Source organism: Gambusia affinis, linkage group LG11, assembly GCF_019740435.1.
Source record: "Gambusia affinis linkage group LG11, SWU_Gaff_1.0, whole genome shotgun sequence".
In the NCBI taxonomy this organism is placed as follows: domain Eukaryota; kingdom Metazoa; phylum Chordata; class Actinopteri; order Cyprinodontiformes; family Poeciliidae; genus Gambusia; species Gambusia affinis.
In genome coordinates, this window is record NC_057878.1 from 28,436,808 (window position 1) to 28,458,421 (window position 21,614).

The 21,614-nt window shown below is 45.1% G+C and overlaps 1 protein-coding gene and 1 long non-coding RNA gene across 2 annotated transcripts; both read right to left on the reverse strand.

Moving 5' to 3' along the window:
- Window positions 1-3,351: 3,351 nt before the first annotated feature.
- On the reverse strand, window positions 3,352-17,273 carry igfbp5b (insulin-like growth factor binding protein 5b). Its single transcript, XM_044131243.1, has 4 exons — window positions 16,353-17,273; window positions 8,339-8,550; window positions 8,113-8,232; window positions 3,352-6,794 (listed from the first exon to the last, which is right to left on the reverse strand). Exons 1-4 carry the CDS (start codon window positions 16,693-16,695, stop codon window positions 6,663-6,665), a joined length of 807 nt encoding a protein of 268 aa, XP_043987178.1. The 5' UTR covers window positions 16,696-17,273; the 3' UTR covers window positions 3,352-6,662.
- Window positions 17,274-19,750: 2,477 nt separating this feature from the next.
- Window positions 19,751-21,329, reverse strand: LOC122839892. Its single transcript, XR_006372132.1, has 3 exons — window positions 21,156-21,329; window positions 20,938-21,063; window positions 19,751-20,804 (listed from the first exon to the last, which is right to left on the reverse strand). It is a non-coding gene; the product is annotated as an uncharacterized LOC122839892 (long non-coding RNA).
- Between the last annotated feature and the right edge of the window lie 285 nt (window positions 21,330-21,614).

The following is a 21,614-nucleotide window of genomic DNA, read 5'->3' on the forward strand; positions in this document are numbered from 1 at the left end:
ATGCTTTTACAGCTTCGTCCTCCGTTGGTTTTTATTGGGTTTTAGGAACCGGTCCGCAGGTGCTGGAGGGAGTTCAGATCACAGGCGTTTTCTGGGCTTTTCTGCACATTTATTGGTGGTTTTATGCTGAAAACGAATCAAACGAAGAGTCTTTTGTTTTGGCACAACGGGGGCCAGCATCTCTGCCGAGACGATAACGTTCCCTCTTAAGACTCCTGTTTGTTTTGTTAGCTTCCAACAACTTCCTGGGATGTGCAGATTGTGGGTTTGTTTCTCAGACTTGTTGAATGTTAACAAAATAATTGTTGTTTTATCTCGGTGAAATGACGAGGTTCTCCAGGAAGTGCAGACATCAGTTTTATATCAAAGACAATTATTATGCTGGAGGTCGTCGGTGCGGGAAGAGGGAAGGAACGGTGGGAATCTGCCGAGTCGACTTTCATTCTGCTGAAAACAATTTTTACTGCAACTATAAACCAAAAGTTTCTCTGATTTCTGTTGGACCATAATTTGTGATCATTCCTGGATCAACGAGTCGTTACAGTTAAAAATGAAGCACATTAATAAGATGGGGTTTGGTGTATAGAGGAAAAGCAAATTTTCCATCTGAAGGTTAAAATTAAAACATTTCTCCAATAAAAGTTTTACAGCCTGATTTCTCCTGGACTCAGTAGTTAATAAGCACACAGTGGTCCAAATAAAACCTTCAGTAGTCTCTGCTGGATCAGGAAATCCTCGGTCAGAGTCTCCCGACATCTGATCACTGCAGCCGGAGAAATGTTCCCCGATTTCTAAACTTTGGCTGATGTGGTTCTTGTCATTCCGGTTTGCAGAGCAGCAGCAGAGCAGCAGGATGTTTGGCAACTGAGGCACACGGAGACTTTTCATGTTTCAGATGGAATATTTTAAATGCAGCACAAAGTTCATCTGTTGATGATCATAGCTTTTGTCCTTTTTGATTTCAAACACAAATCGGCATCATCAACAAATACAGCAAACGTTTTCAAATAAATAACGACCCAAATCTTGAATAGAGAAGTCTTATAAAAATAAAAAGTTATATTCTTGTGACCCTTGAACTCTTTAAATGTGACGATTTTGGCCAAAAGTTTGGACTTCTCTGGTCCAACGTGGCCCATAAATCCACATATCTCAATACAACTTTTAAACAATTTAATACAATACGATTTTATTTATAAAGCAACTTAAAACATCCTGACGCCAAACAGAAAGTTTTCACAAAATGAAACGAGTTTCTGTCAAAATGTTGAAAGTTTCTTGGAAAACAAGGAGAAATGTTGCCCACCAAGTCCAGAACCTGGACTGGGCTCAGATGTTTTCTAGGAAAAGTAAAACTAGGAAATTTCTGAGTTTCAAGAGTAAAAAGTTTGGACATTTAAAACTCAAATTTCCAAAAGTTTTATTTATTTATTAAATTTTTTTTACTTTTCAAGCTCAATGGTTTTTTTTCTAGAAAATTTATGGGATTAATCTCAAGATTTCTCAGTTTTTCTAACAAATTTTTGATTTCCAAGCTCAGCGTTTTGAGTTTTTAAAAAATATTATTATTATTTTTCTTTTATGTAAATTTACTCCTTTTTTTCCTACAATGGCTCTGATACGCCGTCGTAGAAACTAGATTGAAATGCACTTTTTGGACATTAAATCACTATAATCGTTAATTTAGCTTCTCTTGAATCGGACTCAGATTTTTTATCTCCATCATATTGACACATTGACGCAGAGAAACTCCGCCATTGAAATGCCAGGTGGGAAGTTTTGGCGTAATGTTTGGAGAGACGTTTTGGGTGGAAGTCACCTGGACTCGGTTTCTCCCTGGTTCTGCTGCAGGTCGGATCCCATTAAAACATTCCTCAACTAGCCGCTAGACGCTTTCCATGCCTGGTAGTGAAATGTTAAAATTATTACTGTACGCTGCTTTGGTTTTATGGTGTGTGGGATGTAAGAGGAGATTATGGTGGCGGTCACATCGGATCCCGGCGGAGGAACCCTCCATTTGGGAGTCCGTCCGTCCGTCCGTCTTTGATGAAAGGCTGGAGGAAACCAGCAGACACTTGTTTGATTGTCCCAGCCTGCGCTCTGCATTCCTGCAGATCTCCTTTTATCTGCTCCTCTGTGATGACAGGAGCTAAACTGATGACATTATGGGAAGATTCAAATTGCTCAACTTAAACCTCTGTATTTGTACGTTTTTGTAGTATTTGCAGATGAATTAACTGAAATAATGCGATGTGTGTGTTGATTTCAGATGCTACGACGGAGAATTAGAGCAAGAAAACAATAAATGAAACTGAGAAGCTGGTGTTGGAGCTAGCATTTTTGGTAACTTTGAAATGTTTAGCTTCCCATAAATAAATGTTTCCACTTATTTTCTCGTTTTGTAAACTTTGAGTTGAATAAAACCGCCACTGATGTGACGTATGTGTCATTAACGTCCAGTAACTAACTGCCATGTTGACATGTTTACATCATCAGGACTAATATTTATGATTAGCACTTTAGCTTTAGCATAATTAACTATTTTGCTAGCTGTGCCAACCCGTGCGCTGATCAATGAAAAATTCAGGTCTTGTGATGATATTGTAGCTCCTGTTGCTCAACAACAGAGGCGGACAAACTTCTGCTAATGCAACATATTTTTAGTTTAGCGCTTTAGCCTTTTTGCTAACTTTGAAAACAGTTTTTCCAGAAAAAGTCAATACTTCTAATTTACTGGGCTGTTCTGTGGAGCTTCAGTTGAATGACAGATGATGTAGCACAGAGTCCCTGACAGACGGAGGATATCAGTGCCACTGGTTAGCATAACGCTCTAGCATTATATTATATTGTTGGTTTTGAACATTAAAATCCATGAATAGGCGGCGGCCATTATTATTTCTGTAACCATTGCGCTTGCAGTTTGGAGTTGTAAACTGTTCACACTGAAGTCTGATTGGGTTGCATTTAATTGGCAAAAGAAATCTGATTTCTGCAAAAAAAAAAAAAAAAATTATCATGAAGATGTAAAAACCTGGGACCTTCTGAAAGATCGGACCAAAACAGAAACACTGAATCAATTCCTCCAGATTGGATGGCCAGGAGTTTCCATAGCGACGCTTTCTCCGGTTGGTTGCGGATCTGTGGGGTTGCTGGAGCGGCTCTGACTGAGGAACGCGCGACTCGCCCTGGGGTCAGGGTTCATAACGCCACTTCCGGCTCGCTGCGCCTCAGACTTACGCCTCTAAGAGGTTTATCAACTCGTGGCTCGGAGATTACCCGGCGCTTACGATCAGGATGATCCCTCCTCAAACGGCACATCTGAAGCCAATTTCTACAGAGAACACCAGACGGTTTAAATGAATACATAACTTTATTTAAATAAATGCTTTGTCATTACAAAAAAGACAAAGGTTAAGAGTACATAAATTACAAGTTGAATAAATATTACACAGTGATATTCACTTTTATAATTTGAGATTTTTTTCAGTTTTTTTTTTTTTAATCTGTCGCTCCAAATACTGACCAATATTTCCCGCTGCCACCGATGGGTCTGTCTCAGAACACCAAATTACGAAAACCCGATTGTCTTTACCACCAAAAATCTGTTATGTACTCTGAACTAACAAGCTGTGCTGCTAACTGTGCTACTGAATAATGAGTTTAAACCAACTGGAGACGGGACGTTTCCCAGAACTCCCTGTTTCTGTCTCTAACTGGATCTAAGCGGTGAAATCGGTGACTCCCTCATCGGGGGCCGTGGCTAACGCCTGGTAGCGACCACGGCGCTCACTCGCTCTTCCTCCTCCTTCTCCTCCTCCTCCTCCTCATCCTCTCTGTCTCGGCGCAGCGTCTCCAAACCCAAAGAGTCGTTGCTGCATCTGAATCCAGGCTTGGGCGTCAGCGGCCCCTGTCACTTTAACTCGAAACGCGGCTTCAGAAAGGAAAGTTCGCCAGACTTTAGTCTCTGCCGACCTCAGGATCGTCGTCGTGCATCAGGATCTACTGTGAGTTTGAAAAATAAGGGCAAGTTGCTTTGCTTAACGTGATTCCACTGGTATAGTGCTGTGCAAAAGTTTTAAACCACTCCTCGTTTTTTAACACTTTGCTAGCAAACAGTCAAATGTTCTGCTAATGCTAATGCTGGCTTTGATCAGCAGATCTTCCAGTTTTCTGACGTTTCTCTTTGGATTTTAGCTCCTTTATCAATCGAGTTCATAATTACTGGGTTGATTAAATTCAATCAATGGACACTAATGTGCACCTTTAAATGGGTTTTAAATGGAAAATATCTTGTGATCTCCTTTAGCATATTTCTGCTAATAGTAGAGCTAACTTTTAGCTTAGTGCTTTAGCTAACAGAGAACATTTAGCACACTTAGCTTCCCCTAAACTGATGCTTTTCAATAAATTGAAGAGTTAATTTACCTTTTTAATTAAGTTTTGGTAATCAACTGTTAAGAACTCTTTAAATACTTAGACGTTTATTTTTTTATCATTTCAAGTAAGCGGATTAGCATTAGCTTTAGCACTAGCAGAAATAGTGCTTTGAAAATATTTAGCACACTTATCTTCCCTTAGATTAATTCTAACTTGACTGTTTTCTAAACTTTTACGTGAATAAGGTTCAACATCTTTGTTGAAATTTTGGATATCGGCTAACTCTTCTGTCACGTTCTTTAGCATTAGCTTCAGCTAAATACCATGATGATGTAGCGTTTTAGCGTACTTAGATTCCTTTAGGTGAAAGTTTTTGGGTTCATCATAAAATACTAATTTACTTGATTGATCTGTAAACTTTCAGTTGAATAAAGTTGGACATTTATGTTGAAGTTTTGATTATCGTATTCTTCAAGTATTCAGGCTTTTATTTTGAAGTGAATAAAGACTGTTACGCAGCACTTCAGTTTTCTTTCTTTTTTAACAATCGCTGTTCCACAATCTTATGGCAACGTGGAACATTTTAAAATTAAATTGGTGCCAGAGGATTGCAGTCTTCCAAGGGTCGATGTAATTTGAGTTGAAGGTAGCACTTTAGCATTAGCCTCTGCTAACTAGCATGATGATGTAGCGCTTCTATGTTTGCAGAACTAGCTCTTTGTAGCGCCAAATCTGTACATCAACTATTTTCTGCATGTCAAACTGTTATTTTTGTTGTTAGACCTGAATGATTAGAAGACGGCTGAAATATAAAACATCGAGCAACTAAAGTCCGTCATAAAACACAATGAGAACCCTTCAGGTAGCGGAGAACCGTTCAATAACACCAGTTTAAAGATGGAAAGAGATTGTTTAAAAGCAGAAGTAAAAGGAACGACTGGGGATCTTTGCTCAGCATTCCCTCTCGCATTCGCAGAACAAGCAACTTCCCAACATTCCTCAGCTTCCCGTCTAACTCCTCGTCAATCGTTGGCATTCACAATAAAACAGAAAAAGTGAGAATCTTAGCTTATTAAGTCAAAGGAAGAGCAGGAGGTTCTGAAACAACGCGGACAAACGGAGCTGGACTGAATTTAAGGGACCGACCACATTCATGGTTCTTCTCCGTTAGCCTTGAAGCTCGTCCTGAATATCGCCCCCTGGTGTCGCTTTCACACCAGTGCTTAAGTCTGTTTGTAGGAAGGCACAGAGAGGAGAAACCGGGTCCGGAGACCTGCTCATGTCATGTTCTCACGGCGCTCCGCTGAGAAAAAGGCAGAAAGCTGAGAGACGAGGCAGTTTGTACTCCCACTGCCCTGTGAGCTGCTGTAACAGGACACTTTCCAATTCTTTACAGGCAGAGTCTTTGTTTTCTTTACATGATCTAGCTTTTCTCTACAGGAAAAACCCTCAAAGAATATTTAAAAGTAATACACCATGAATATGTTGTACTGACGGAGAAACATGGCTCAAAACATAGGACGATCTTTTACTTCACTGAAGGCAAAGAAATCACAAATAAAACCACGAAAAAAAGAGTCAGTTGGAGAGGAAACCGCCCCGATCAGCAAGGTTGATCCCCCGCCCCCGAAAAAAGCAATCCCAACTCGGAAAAATCAAGCGTGCTTCCCGTCGCTGAAGCTGAGAGTCTTTGATTTGACCAGCGGAGCTGCGTGGCGCCGCGCCCCGCCCGGCAGCTTTCATAGGCACAGTTGGCATGTCAGGCTAGCTACGTGGTCGAAGAGCCGCTCACGTGTTCGTCTGCGACCGTCTGAACGCTCCGAGTCCCAAAGACGTTCGCTGCGTTGGAGAGGAAGGGCCGTCGGGTTGGCGACGGTCGAACAAAAGAGGAGGAAACGCAAAGTTCTGCTGCTGGTTCTGAAATAGGCTCACTCTGTAACACACCAACGCGTCACACTTTCACACAGGTTTCTAAACAGGATCCCCTTTCTATAAGTGCTCTGATAAACCCCCAGAAAAATTTCTCAGCCAATTCTCGGTCCCACGACACACAGCTGGGTCAGTTTTGTCCTCCTTCTTGTGGTGAATTTTTTACAGTCAAATGAAGAGGTGGGGGATCCGACGTGGCCTCCTTAATCAGAGAATAGTGCTTTATCTTAGTGTCTCTGGTTAAAACAGGTTGTTGGTGTGAACAGAAGGCGGAGCATACAGGTTTGACTCAGAGAAGATGCGTGGGCCCCGGGTAATGTGACGGTTATGGGGGCGGGGGAGAGGGGCCGGGGCTTTCACTCGTTGATGCTGCTCTCCAGGTCTTTGCACTGAATGTCCCCCCCGCTGTAGTCCGTCCCCGGCAGCATGACGCCGTATTTGTCCACGCACCAGCAGATGCCCCGCTTGCGGCCGCGAGACGGCTTGCACTGCAAAACCAGAGAATGGGACAGTTTCAGTGGAAACGAACACAAAGCAAACAAAAATGCATCACAGCGTACTGGGCCACATTTCTCCAGCACAGCTAAAGGCAATTTCAAGAGCCGGGCTAAACCAGCAGCCACATTCACTGGCCTGAGCACCGACTGTTCAGACAAACTGTAGCCTCTGCATCGTCGATTTCAAGGCTGAAGTCTAAACAGTTCATGTCCAGCATGTGCGGGATCTGCAGTCGTGTCAGTCTACAGATCTTGTAGACGTTATGATGTTTTAACTACGTTCACACAGCAGGTCTTGATGCTCGGCTCCGACTTTTTGCTTAATTCCAATATTTATTTTTTTGCCTAGTTGTTCATGCTAATTAAATCAGAGTTCTGTGTGAACGGTTTGAGACCTCAAAGCGACCTAGATGCACAGAAGAACAACATAGTTGTCACGCAGCAGCACTCTGTCCTACGGAGGTAGTAATGGCCGCTGCTGACAGAAGCTGCTTCAGCCTCTGTTTGCGTCCAGATTTACTGGGTCCGAAGTCTTTCGGAGCAGAATTATGATGCATGTCTCACACCAATGACCTAAAAGTTAAATAAAATGCTTTGAAAACTATGGGATGTGTGATATAGTTCCACATGTTGAAGTGCCGCTGCACAGATCATGACTTCCTCTGACTGTCCTACAACATGTTAAGTTGATCGACCGCTCTAATGGAAGCGGTTCAGTAAAGTCACATCTCTGACCAGTGGTGGTATCCACCAGCCCCACGTAACCCTGCAAGGACTGAGCTGGTACATATGGATGGATGAGCCAACCAGTGACCAGTGGACGGATGTTTGGTGCTAAGGCAACCAAAAGGACTCTGTCCATGCCTTGTTGACCTGCACTGACCACAAACAGCCACCCAAACCTCCCCAGGTCCTTAAATCCACACTTGTCTGCTTTCCTTCATGAACGAACAAGATACCAGCTGCTACCAAAGCTGTATCATCCCTGAGGAACCCTGATCACATCCAAGCCCCACTAAACCCTGATAAAGACGTTCCAAAGGTTGGTTCTGTGCCATGAAGTGTCAAGTCCAAATCCTTTCATCCTTAAAACTGAATTTCTATCTGGGTTTCATCAGCAAATATCTGCCATAATGCAAAAGATAAATCAGAAGGTTGTCAGTGCTTTGCACCTGCTAAACTGAATTATTAGCAATGTTTACTCAAGATTTAATCGTGTGCCTCGCTGGTGTGGTGTGAGGCAATGATTACTCCAGATGTAGAAAGGATATGGGTATTAAAACCTTCTGATAGCTGCTGCCTAACCCACCTGTTTGCGCTTGAAGAACCCTTTCCTGTCACAGTTGGGAAGGTACAGAGACAGCGCCATGACCCGAGAAGTGTCCTTCATTTTCTGGATGATCCCATCCAGTTTCCTCCGACAGGGACCCTTCAGAAAAATTCAGCAGTTTGTTAAAAACCAACATTTAAAACCTTTAACAGGTATCAGATAGTGGAGAAATCCCAGATTAATAAACGTCCCCAACAGAACTTACGAATTCAGGCTCGTGCTTGTCGATGTCCATGGGGGAATAATCCATGCTGGGGCTGAAGGAGCGCTGCTTGCCGAGCTTCCTCTTCTGCTCTTTGCGCACTGCGATCACTTTTTTACTGTTCACGATGTCTTTGGGATGCAGCGGCACCTTGGCCGGCTGCACCACGCCCGTGACGTCCGGAGTCATGTCGACGTCCACCCGCGTCTCCCGATCTGCAGGACGACACCAACCAAACGTCGTTACAACAACCAAACAGCGACGAGCAGGAGAAACGGATGTTAACTGGAGGATTTGCTGCATCAGGGCAGAAATGATGCGACTTTGTCCACCACAGGAGAAAAAGCAACAAACAGCATAAAAACAGAAGTTCATCCAGATTCTGCAGCTGTAACCGAACAGGAGACTGGACTTTCTCTCCAAAAGCAGCAAAACTTAAATATTTGTTAGCAAGCTATGCTAACTCATCAAGTTGAACTGGTGAGCAACTTCTGCTAATGCGCTAATACCAGAGCAAATTTTTTGCTAACCTTAGAAACCTTTAGCTCACCTAAATTAGTTTGGATAAATTATAACGTAAAAATTTACTTTGTAAACTTTTGAATAAAGTTGAATATTTTTGTTGAAGTTTTGGTTATTGACTGTTGAGGATTCTTCAAGAAGTTTAATGTTCATATTTATGCTCTTATTTTGAAGTGAATGAAGGCAGCAGTTCCATTTCCCCTTTAGCATTAGCTTGGACAAGTTGATGTAGCATTTTAGCATGAGCTTCTGCTAAATAACATGTTTATCGATTCATTGTTAACTGAACTAATGTTTGACTGCTGCTTTAGAGTTAGTGCAGCTAACTTTCAGCTAGCGCTTCCCCATGGCTGCGGTTCTGGTGCAGCTCGCTAACAGACATGGATCCAGATATTCGTGGGTCGTAGGAATATATTTGAGTCAGAATCTGATCTGAGACGCGACTCGAACCAGTGCTGCTTGGGTTTCAGGTTTAAATGGGAGATTTTCCCAGTGGAGATCCCTGCCCCCTTCTGTCTCTGGGGGTCCGGCCTCTTAAGCCCGGACCCCCAGCCAGGGGTCCTTTAAGGCCACAGAACCAGCCCCCGGCCCCCACACAACCCTCTGTCCTTCTGGGCTCGGCTGGACCCGAAGTGCAGGGCTGTTGTGGCGGCGGTGCCAGCGAATTACCCCGGTTATATTTATCCAGTTTGAAAAACTCGGCGTTGTGTTGCACCGAATCAGACCCAAAGAACCGGAGAGGACCACCGGAACCGAACACGGACCCGGGTCGAGTAGGGAGGGAAATCACTGTTCTTCTGGGTTAAAGAGGAGCAGCCTGACCCAGCGTGAGCGTCTGGAGCGGAGGGACCGGCGGGGGGCTGATTATCAGGACTTGGCTTCTGCTCCCCGTCTCTGAAATGAATCTAACAACTCATGACTTGGCAGGCCCGGCTTCGTGTTTAGATACGTCGCTGTGTCTCCGCGCTCAGACTGCCAGGCTGTCACTCGCTATAAATAAATACTTCAAGCATTCCTACATGTGACCGCTGTGGAAAAACTCATTACTCCCGCGCTACAGTCCAATAATTTGGATTGAAATGCCACATATTTGGCCATAAAACGGCTGCTGAAAACAAGGTCTTTTTATTTTTTTACACGCCTTTTTGTTTTGTGTGTAATTTCATTTGCAGCAGAACAAAAAAAGGCCATAAATTAAACACACAGCTCACTGACTTAAAGGGGCGGAATCATGGAAAATCAGTTTTCTCAGCTTTTCATGTTTGAATGTTTTTCCCTCATCAGAAACAAACTGCAGTGTTGCTATGATTCATGTTTTTAACCTCCATGTGAAACAGTTTCAAACGCCTGGGTGGACCTAGCCCCGCCTTCGAGGTGAAGCTCCTCCCCCTCTCAGCTCCTTCAGACTAGCCAGCAGCAATTAGCAAACAGCTGCTGAGTTCATTACAGGAGCTGCTTCTCAGTTAAAAAAGTTAAAGGGTTGGTAGAGGAGCCATGTTGGGATGACTTCCTGGAGGCGGAGCTTCAGAAAGAGCAGCAGCTTCTTAAAGAGACAGAAACCCAATTTCAAAGTGTTATTTCTTTTAAGTCATATCTGATTTACATTTTTAGCATTTTAATAACAGCTGAAGGGAACATGGTTACGAGATTGTGCTATAAAATGGCAGCATGTGCCTGGAAAACACTTTACTGCCCCTTTAAGGAGAAATTTAAATTTAAAAAAACGTTAACCATCCATTGCAGCTCAGTTTTTCCATGCTCTGGTACCGGGCCGGTACCGGGCTCACAGGGTGACAGCTGCAGCCGTTGGTCCGCCAGGCTGAGCAGCGCCGCACCTGATACTCCTGTTTAAAAATTAACATCTGCACACAGTTAGGCCTCATGAATATCCCAGGTTGCTCTTGGGCCGCGGGCCAGCAGTGAAAGACGAGCCCCGGATCTCTTCGTGTTTCTCTTTGCGCTGCATCGGGACGGAGAGAGGCGGGTCCGGTTCTCCCAGCTCTCACCGGGTTTCCGCGGCTCCCAGTCCGCCGCGGCCCGCTTTGGTTCGCTGCCTCTGAAATTACATCTTTACCAGATGTAAGACAGCAGTGAATGGAGATAAACGAGCCTGAGGGCCGCGGGGCGCGCAGAGGACAATGACAGTAAACCATCCCGCAGCATGACGGGGCCGCCGCAGCCGCTGCTGAATATTTGAAGGCTTCAGCCTGAAAACGCTGCAGCGCAGCAGGAAACATGAAAACCTGCAGAGTTTCATTCCTACTGGCTGCATGGAAGGAAAATCTGAAGAAACGACGAGTCATTTGGTCATAATGTTTTGCCTGATAGTTATTTTAAAAAAACAACTACAGACTAAGAATGGGTCTCATTTTGACGCAGCTGAAAAGTCAGGAAAATCTTAAAACGACGAAGTTTTGGTCGGATCAGTGAAGCCGGGTCGGAGCAGCAGGATGAAAGCCTGTCGGAATCGGCCGGTTCTGATCGGGTCGGGTCAGAAGTCCTGGGAGAATGTTGAGGTTGGTGCTGTGGATCTGTGCGGCAGGAAGCGGTTCTTCATTGTGAGCTCAGAACTTTTCCTTTGCAATCAAAAAGTTTCCTGCTTTTCTGGATGCAAAGTATAAATAGCAGCCAGAACAATTCCAGGGTGGCTGATTTCTAAACAGGACTTCAAGAGGAGCAGCGCGTTCCCCCGAAGGAAGAGCTGCTATCGGTAAGCAAACACGCCGAGCTGCTCTACTGGACTCGGCTAATTTTGGTCTGAGGTCTTGTCCCAAATTTGGGTTTGGGTTTGCAACAAGCAGGCAGCACGAGCAGGCAGCGTCTGGGTCACCACAGAGCATTTACTGGCTGTGACGAACCTCCAGATAAATCCTCTGGATCCTCTGGATCCTCTGGATCCTCTGGATCCTCTGGATCCGGAGCGAAGCGTTGAACTCATTCCCACTTTCAGCACCATGAAGGTTCTTAAAGAACCAGCTGCAGCAAGATGCACTTGAACAAACTGTTCAAACTTTAGAGCTTCGTCTGCATTCAGTAAGGAGTTCTTCATATTAAATACATTTTCACACTGATTGGTTGTTTGCTGTCACAATCGCAGGTTTTCAGATGTTAACTCAGAAATATTTGTGCGTAAACGTGACATTTTGTACTTGCCGTATCGATCACGCGCAGCAGCGCTGTAAAAGCAAATGATGATTTTAAATGTTTGCATTTAGCTCACAGTTATGCAAAAAATTAGCATCTGTTGATCCTGCCTGAAAAACTGCAGAAACCGATTGATGTAATTTGGTGTCTGGAATCTAGACGGCCACATAAGAAGCTTCGACGGGCCAGATTTGGCCCCGGAGCCTTGAGTTTGACACATGTAGAGCATCCTGAAGCTAAAACCTAATCCACTCTTCTTCTTTGGATATTTTTCTGTAGCAGCTCCAGATAGAAGCAGCTGCTGAATGAATTTCATGAACTGTGGATGTTATTTCCTCTAAACGTTGCTTCCTGCACCAGAGGAGAAAGATGCATCGCTGCCAAACATCCTGGAGGTTCAGAGCTGCGTCTACAACCATCGAGGTCAAAAGGTTCATGTCGACTTTCACTCTGTTAGCAGCTAAAAGCTGCAGGATCTCCAGCTCTGTTCTGGCCAAGTGAAAACAGGAAACCCTCCGAGAAACAAAAACCAGAAACTTTCACTGATTCCTGCTGATTATGGGAACAGAAAACACGTTTCTGACGGGAAACCAACGGCAACCGAGACGATCAAAGAAGCTTCTGCAATCAAATCAAAGCAGTTTTTATGTTTACTGACAAATTGCATCAATCAGTCTCCAGGTTTTTATGGAAATTCATGATTGTGAGTTTATTGCAAATTTTCTGCAAAGTTGGTCAAAAACATGTAAGTGACAAACTCCAACCTGCAGGTGGCAGTATTTCATCCTTCTACTACACTGCAGCCTCAGGTTTAAGACGTCAGCGAACAGAAAGTCACATTGTGTCAAATGTACACATATCGCAAAATCTTTCACAAAAATCACAAAGAAATGTTTGATATTAAACTTTAATATCAAACGTATTGATATTAAATGAAACGTTAAACATTTATCAAAGTTTAACGGGTTTCATTAATACATCCTGGCACAACGGGTTGGTCAGGTTGATGGAAATGAGTCTGACTGGACGCCGGTCGTCTGAATCAGGCGTGAACAGATGTCAGCACTGAAAGCCGACATGCGGCGCTTTCATGCTAATCGGAAACTCTGGTACCGCCGTACTTATGTGAAGTTCTCGTGCAAACATGAAACTGGAGGCCTGCGGCCGCCTCATCTGCTGATGACTGTCAATATTAATCCCAGAGTGGCGTGAGATCGGCCTCGTCTCGCAGGGTGAGACTCTGCTGCAGGTTTTCTGTTGCTTTGCAAGCATTCTGCCGTAGGAGCCACTTCTTAATCATCCTCTGCTTCTTGGCAGAGAGAAATCTGTTGAAACATAAGGCCCTTTCAGAAGCCCCGAGGGTACAAGGCCTGCTGCCATGAAGTCATATCTGTTGGCAAGCTTCCCTGGGTCTGAGTCACTCGCAGAGCCAACAGAGAACACACCAACCCCGGAGCAACTGGGATCCCAGCGCAGGAGGACAGCAGGCATTAATGGGAAGGCGTGCGAGTTCACGGTTCCTCCTTCTGGTCTGCCTCGCTCAGCTGGTCCGCTGCAGAAACCAGATGCAACCGAACGGCTCCAGGAGAACGGACCAGCATCATCAACCCGAACCCGGCAAGAAGCAGCAACAAACAGGAGTCCACTTCATCCGTCCGTGGCCTGGACTCACTCATCCCTCTTCTGGGCTCAGGTGTCCGTCTCCAGGAATCCCACCTAAAAACCAATCGACCCAACAAACCCTAGGATCTCACCCAGAAGGTCAAGTCCAACCTGCAGCGTCCAGAGAGACACCAGGCCTGGTTCACATGGAAACGCCTTCAAAACCTGAAAGACCCCGACACGATAAAAAGTCTCAAACTGATTTAATTCACCAAAATTCAGATGTGACTCTGAAAATCTCACAAAATCTCAAGACCAAACGTGAGTTCAGAGTAACTAAACATGGCCGACTGGGAAGAAGCAAAGCTTATAGTTTGTGAGAACATTTAACAGAAAACTGATACAGAGACGTTGCCGTTGATTTACTGGTTTTGTCTTTGTTGTATTTTGATTCCCTTCCATGTTTCTGTCACTTGGCTTTCTGGTTGGCTGCATGTTGCATTCAATGTGCTGATATCAGACCAAGACGATCCAACGTGTGGATACCAGAGCAGAGCAGGACACTCTGAACACACAGCAGGAAAGTCACTCAACAACATCCTGAAAATCAGGGCCTCCTTCAGACTGTTGCAGGGAGAAATCAGGACAAAAATCAGCAGGACAATCTGTGAACTAGAAAACCACCTGGACGTCTCCAACCCACCAAACACCAAGAAGTAAATGTGGTTCACTTGGCACTTCGTCAGTCAAACCGCCGCATCATCAGCCAGTTTTCCCAAGATGATCTTAAGACTTGGGGGAACCTGGAACAGGTCAGGGGTGAAAAGTTGCCTCATGGAACGTCTGATGTTCAAAAGTTGATCAACTGGATCAACCGCCGGCTGTCGACCTGAACCTGTAGGCGGGGTTGGCTGGCGGACAGTTAGCTGGTGGACAGTTAGCTGGCGGACGGTTAGCTGGTGGACGGTTAGCTGGCGGACAGTTAGCTGGTGGACGGTTAGCTGGTGGACAGTTAGCTGGTGGACGGTTAGCTGGTGGACGGTTAGCTGGTGGACGGTTAGCTGACGGCGGCCGGCCGGACGGTGCGTCCTCTGGAGCATTCAGACTCTCTGGGTGTAAAACTGCCTGACTTGTCTTCACCACCAACCCACAAGCCTGAGCCCAACACACACACACATTTCTGTCAGGCAGCTCCGGCTTCACGTGACGTCAGATAGCGATCGATGCTTCGCACAACGCCGGGTTATATTTAGAACAACAGAACACCTTGGTTCTGAAACCTTTGTCTGGACCAACTGGATCCAGTTGCTTGTGAGCCGATGAAACCCCAGAGTGACGGACACACCTTAAATCATTCAGGACAAACGGCTCCATCTCTCAGCCTCACACACGGTAATCCGACTCTGAGCACCAGGCAGGCGGCCTGCAAACCCAAACCTGCATCATCGTCTCCCGCTGAGCCACAACGATGCTTCACAAAATAAATTCATGAGCTGACAGACACAAACCGTAAGAACCACGCTCTAAAACGACCACGAGTCGCGATGCACAGCTTCTTCACTTCCAGCTTCAGTCATTCCTCCAGCAGGGCTGCATCCGATCTGCATGGGGCCCGGGGCAGAACCAGACCCTGATCCACCTCCAGCTAAACCCACCAACCGAACCGAACGTATCAGTTATGATGCAAAACTTCAGGACATAAACTAAAAAGCACAGCATGCAGATGTAACCCTGCAGAGCATCACACAGGAAAAAATGTCTAATTAAGTTTATCCTAAAAATAATTTAAACTGATTTTAGCAAAACTAAAAAAGTGTATCAAAAATTATATATTAGAATTTTGTCCTTACTTTCCCTCCATACATCTTACATTTATTTTACATAAATCAAGACATGTAGCAACAGGTGCAGAACAATTTGCTTATTCTTTGGGCCGGCACAACAAATAATCCCACACAAAAGAATAATCAACTGCAAACATCAAAAATTGCATCTAGGTTTTGTGGCCATTTTCACTCCTTACATTTTGCATTTTTATTTCAAAAATGTGTAAAACTTATTGGTCAGAGTAATTTTTATCCATCCATCCATTTTCTAACACCTGAGGGACACTCAGAGGGGTCGGGAGGAGCTGCTGATGCTCCGGGTGAGAGGCGGGGTCACCTGGACAGGTTGCCAGTCTGACGCCGGCCAGAGTCATTTTTATATCAAAGTGATTCAATTAACTGTAAAAACTAAAGTGACTGAATCATTTTGTGAAGTTATAGGTGTAAACTGCTGTGCAAGAAGAAATAGTAAACCGTAGAAAAATAAAGACGGGAAAATCGGGCTTTTTGGAGTTATTTGCCTTCCATACATTTTGCATTTTAACAACAGAAAATGTGTCAAAATAAAGCAGAGAAAATTCAATTCTTGTAACAAAATGATACATTTTTAACTCTAAATGTTTGAAATTTGGTTTGTAACTGAGGCTGAATGGTTACAGGGGCAGCAGTTTGCATATTCCTCAGGTCGGCACAACAAATAGTCAGAAATTAGTCAGCTGTGAAAAAGCAAATTAAAAAAAGGCTTTTTGAGGCTGTTTTCCTTCCATACATTTTGCAATGTAATAAAAGAAACTGCATACAATTAATTTAGCAAAGTAAAAGTGTAATAAAGTGTAATGTTGGAATCAAAAATGATTCATTTTAAATTTGAACTAGCTGCTTACAGGTGCAGAGCAGTTTGCACATTCCTCGGGCCGGCTTACCTCCGGTCGCGGCTCCAGCGGCGGCGGACTTGTAGCCCTTCTCGTTGGTGCAGACGCCGCGGCCGTGCAGCAGGGCGTGCAGCGGCTTCTCCTCGCCGCTGCGCGGCAGGCAGCGCAGCCCCTTGGTGCAGGTGCCCGTGTAGACGCCGCACGCCTGACCCTCGGCCAGCGCGCAGGTCAGGCAGCAGCCGCAGCCCGGCTCCTTCACCAGCTGGCAGCCGACGGGCACCGGCGGGCACATGGACAGCGCCTTGTCATCGCACGGCTCGCAGGGCACGTAGGAGGCCGAGCAGCGGGAGAGCCCCAGGATGATGGTGAGCAGGAGGCAGCAGCTCAGGAACATCTTCAGTCCGTCCAGGTCTGACGGACAGCCCGACTCAGCGCAGATAATCCGATTCTCACAGTTTATCCAGGAGTGCAGCTCTCCAGTAAACCCGTCATGAACAGCAGGAGTTCTCTCTGGGCTTCAGGAGTTTTTTTTTCTCTCTATGAGTAAAAAACCAAAGCAGCAGCAGCGGCGGTCCTGCGCAGCTTCTCCTTCCTGTTGGACTCCTGCAGACTTTCTCCAGCAGCAGCAGCAGTTTTCCTCAGCAGACTGATCAGCTGCAGACCTGCGGAGCCTTTTTAAAACAGCCGAGCGCCAAACCCGGGACCATGAATAGGGCGAGCAGCAGCAGAGGGAGGCGCACTTGTTCCCGGCCTGGCCGGCGGCCAGCAGGAGGAGGAGGATCCCAGTTTCACACCGAGCGACGGCGCAACTGATGCGCAAAACCTGCGGATCCCGCAAACCAAACCACATCTGCACCGAACCACGCGCAGCTCCTGATGTTAGCGCGCAAAAAGTGAAAGAGAAAATCAGAGTGGAGATGTTTTCTGTTTGACCGAAAATCCCCGCAGTTTGTCTCCTGTCAGCGCAAATGAAAGGAAAAGTGCAGGGAACAGTTTGGGAACCCCCCCTCCCACACACACACACACACACACACACACACACACACACACACACACACTGTTTGCATTTCTTCTCGGTTTGTGCGCAAATTCTGTCTGAACTCCGCAGCACCTGTTGCGTCCAGAGGGAAGCAGGTTCTGCTGCGCTGCTTTAGCCGCAAAGGAGCGCAAAGTGCGCACAGGGCTGCGCTGTTCTGCTGTAAACCGCCGTTCTGACCGCATTTTCTCCGCTTTTAGTGCAAAACTCCGGAGAAATCCGCAACTTTTCCCGCTGAATTGTGAATCTGGACGCCTGAGGCTGAGCTCGCCGCTAGGAGGCGCTGTTAGCAGCGCTTCCATCCGTCCGGCATTCCTCAGAAATGACAGTTTTATCACATTACCAGCCCCAAACTCCGACTTGAAGCTGTAATCCACGCTCTGCTGAGAGAACAGAAAAAACTCAGCTTTTCCGTGGAATGAGTGAGTGAGTAATGATTTAATTTGACTGGTTTTGTTGCAGAGCCGAGCTGAACATCCAGGCTGCTCTCTGCAGAGCTGATGGAATCAAAGCCGACATATCTGCGGGTTCTGCTCCCGCTTCCTCCGGCTCTTGTTTTGGAGGGACACGTTGGGAACGTTTTAGTCACAAACGAGTCCTGCAGCTTCGACCCAAACAACAACAAATAAAAGCAGTTTCCAGAAACTGAGGGGCGTGACAGGATCCTGGGAGACATAAATCTGGTGATAATGAAGAGATTAATTAGGACAATAAAGCTGCAGGGTTTTAATGATGCGTCTCTGCAGGAGAAATTTCCTCCAGCTAAAGGATGTACATCGTGCTCTTTTTTTGACCACTGAAGGAACTCAATGTTCCAGCTCTTTTCTTCCCCTCTGCTCCCCATTCTTTGCTCGATGCAAATCCTAATTCCCCCCGGATCTATTCAAGCATCAATCCATCTGTTCCTCCCTCAGAGGCACCACCTTCCTCCTCCTCCTCCTCCTCCTCCTCCTCCTCCTCCTCCTCCGCCTCCTCCTCCTCCTGCTCCTCCTCCTCCTCCTCCTCCTCCTCCTCCTCCTCCTCCTCCTCCTCCTGCTCCTCCTCCTCCTCCTCTTCCATCCTTCTGGCCTAAAGAAGCTCCAGTGGGTTTGAAAAGTGCAAACTCATGTCTGAACATCTGAAAGTCTGAAATTCTCCTCTGGGTTTTGGATTCTTATCACCAAACGCAGCAAATGAAGAGAAAAATAAGTAAAAAACTAATTTTCAGACTAAAATCAGAATTTGGAGATTAAATTCATGATTGATTTTTTTTTTCTTCTTCTGTACCAAAAGTAAAAACTTGTTTCTAAAAATACTCCAAATATTGAAAGTAAAAGTTTTTGTTGAGCTCAGTTTGGATCCTGAGTTATTTTGAGGTTTTATTTCCATTCAGTTCTTCTTACTGGTGATTTTTTGTTCCTCTGGTTTAGGAGTCAATTTGTCAGACAATTTTGAGATTAATAATAAAAATAAATAATTTTTTTTTTTAATAAATTTTGGGCTCCAAATGTTCAAACATGTTTTAAAAAATGTTTGAACTCTTCAGGTCCAGAAAACGTCCAAGTTTTTCTAGAAAGTAAAAGTTTCTCCCAAACGTTTCACTTTTGGAGCTCAGAAATGGTTTTTTAAGATTAATTGAGATTAATTTTCAATTTCTGGGTTTTCTTTCCAAATTTACTCATTTTTTGTTTTCCACATGTTTTCTAGAAAAAACGTTGAGTTATTCTGGTCTTATGAAGTCGAAATGTTCAACTTTTGGAGCTTCAAAAATTGAAAAATGTCAGAGTTTTATTCTTTCAGATTTCTTCTTTTTTTCTGTTTTACGGCTCTAATGTGCCTCCATAAAAATCTGAGTGGAGAAACAAATAAAAAACAGGAGTCGGGATTTGTTTAAATCAAGTAATTTTCTTTTCTCCGTTTAAATAATTACAACAGATTTATGAAGCTGCGCTCCCTGAAATCACTCAGGTTAATTTAATAAGAACTAATCCGTTTGGAGGATCAGTAATAATGTTTTACAGTGCAGGGCTGGCAGTCACCTCCATCAGTTTGACCCCAGCAGTGACCCCTGACCGCGTCCTGCCAGTGAAACGCTGCGCTCTGATTGGCTGCCGCGCGGCTCGGTCGTAAATCTGCCGCTCTGCGCCGAGCCGAACCGAGTTTGGACCGAAATAAAAAAGCCACAGATCCATTTCTGAACTTTTAATTCCAAGCTTTTAGAACAGCTTGTCCCTGAGAGAGCCGTTTTATTTTCTGGAACGTCGCAGCAGGTTGGACTCGTGTTATGAAGTGACATGATTACATGATGACATGATTAATGAAATTTCACGACTTGGTGGACTGTTGGATTCTGAAAGCTATGTTTAAAATTCATAACAGTAAATTACCAGCACATTTGCAAAAGAGATTTATTAAAAGAGTCTGCATTTATAATTTGAGAAGAGATTAAAAAAAGAACTGAACAAATGAAAACCAGAACAGATCCGTTTTCTGCTCCGCTGATCTTTCTTCATTCAGACTTCAGACGTGACGTTTATTAGCTGCAAACGAATAAAATGAAGAGATTTAACCTCCGATTGATTCTGATAGATCTGCCTTGACCTTTGACCCCAAACCTTCAGCCTCCCTCCTGGATGAGCCGCTGAAGGAGACGCAGAAGCTCCTCTGCTCTGGTTCTGCTGCAGCTTCCTTCCTGTTCAAGGAGAGTTTTCCTCTCCGCTGTCGCCACATGCACGCTCGCTTCGAATCTCCAGCCGTGTTTCCGTCGCCTCAGAGAACATCAGTGGAAAAATCACTTCACGTAACTCCCTCAGTGTCACAGGAAAAGTTTTTCTGTTTGCTTGAGGTGAAATTCTGGTTTTCTGAAAACAGTTAACGAGTTCAAGTTGTTAGCTAAAACTAGCCTTTAATATTTATTAATGTGTGTAATTATAACTCAGTTCTGCAGTAATAAAGTCGAATCATTCAGTCCAGAATAATAAATCTGAACCGTTCCCCTTTCTTCCTTCACATGTATTTACATCTAATCTATCAAGCATGGCGGTGGCTGCATCATGCTGTGGGGCTTCCATTGACAGTCCCATTGAGACGTCTGGATTCATTAAACCAGTATGTTGGATGTTTGGATCCCAGTTGGGCGATCCAGCTGGAAAATGATCCAAACTGGTTCTGGAACGGACTAAACCGGCTAACGTTCCAGAAGAACGTTGAGCTAACAGAAGATTTGAAAGCAGCAGAAGAGCCTCAGATCCCAGCAGGAATGAAAGCCATCGGGATGCTAATGATACGGAAACACTGGAGGCAGCATCAGAGAAAAACCTCAAACTTTCTGTTTTGCAGAATGAGTTTTGTTGTTTTTCCTCTGCTTGTTGAACGTTAAACTCTGAGCTTCCTGTCTGCAAGCTGTCAGATCCCCTCAGACGGGTTTGAGCTCAGATCACTCCTGCGTCGGTGTTCAGGTGATTTTATGGTGTTTATTTGTCTTTCATCTGGAAAACAGACAGCAGAGAAGCAGCTGGTGAGTTTTCCACTTCATCAGGTCGTCACGCTCCCCAAACCCAGAGCTGTTGCCGTGAGCAGAGAGCGCGGCTCCAACAACAAACCCTCCACTCTGCTGCTCACTTTAAAGCTGCAGGTTTGTCTGCTCTGCCACTGCGGCTGCAGGTCCGACCGGCTGCAGTTCAGCCACATGCAGAACCGCCACACCAGGTTCTGCAGTCAGAGCGCCAGAGGAGCCGTCAGGGACGCCTTGTGGTTCGCATGCAGACGGGAGACGTCACAGTTTCATCACATCGTTCCCACATGTCTGAACAGAAAATGTACAAAGTACATGGACACACTGGACCAACGAGCAAGAGAAATATAGGAAAACAAAATGGCTGCTGTCGGGATCGACCCGAATGGAATGGAAACATCCGTCCGTTTTCCAACACCTTGTCTCTAGTGGGGTCGGGAGGAGCTGCAGCTACGTTCCTGGGGAGCGGCGGGGTCACCTGGACAGGTCAGTCTGTCGCTGGGCAACAGAGACAAACAGGACACACACACACACTCACACACACACACACACTCACACACACAATAACAACAATTTAGAGAGACCAGTTAACCTGACAGTCATGTTTTTGGACTGTGGGAGGAACCCGGAGAGAACCCACCATGCACAGGGAGAACATGCAGACAGACCCGGGTAAGAAAGTTGCTGGTCAACAGGAAGCTGTAAGTTACAGACGGAGGCTGAAACAGGAAGCGAAACAAATGGCACCAAAATCCACCTTTTCTAAACAAATTTGACTTTTTCA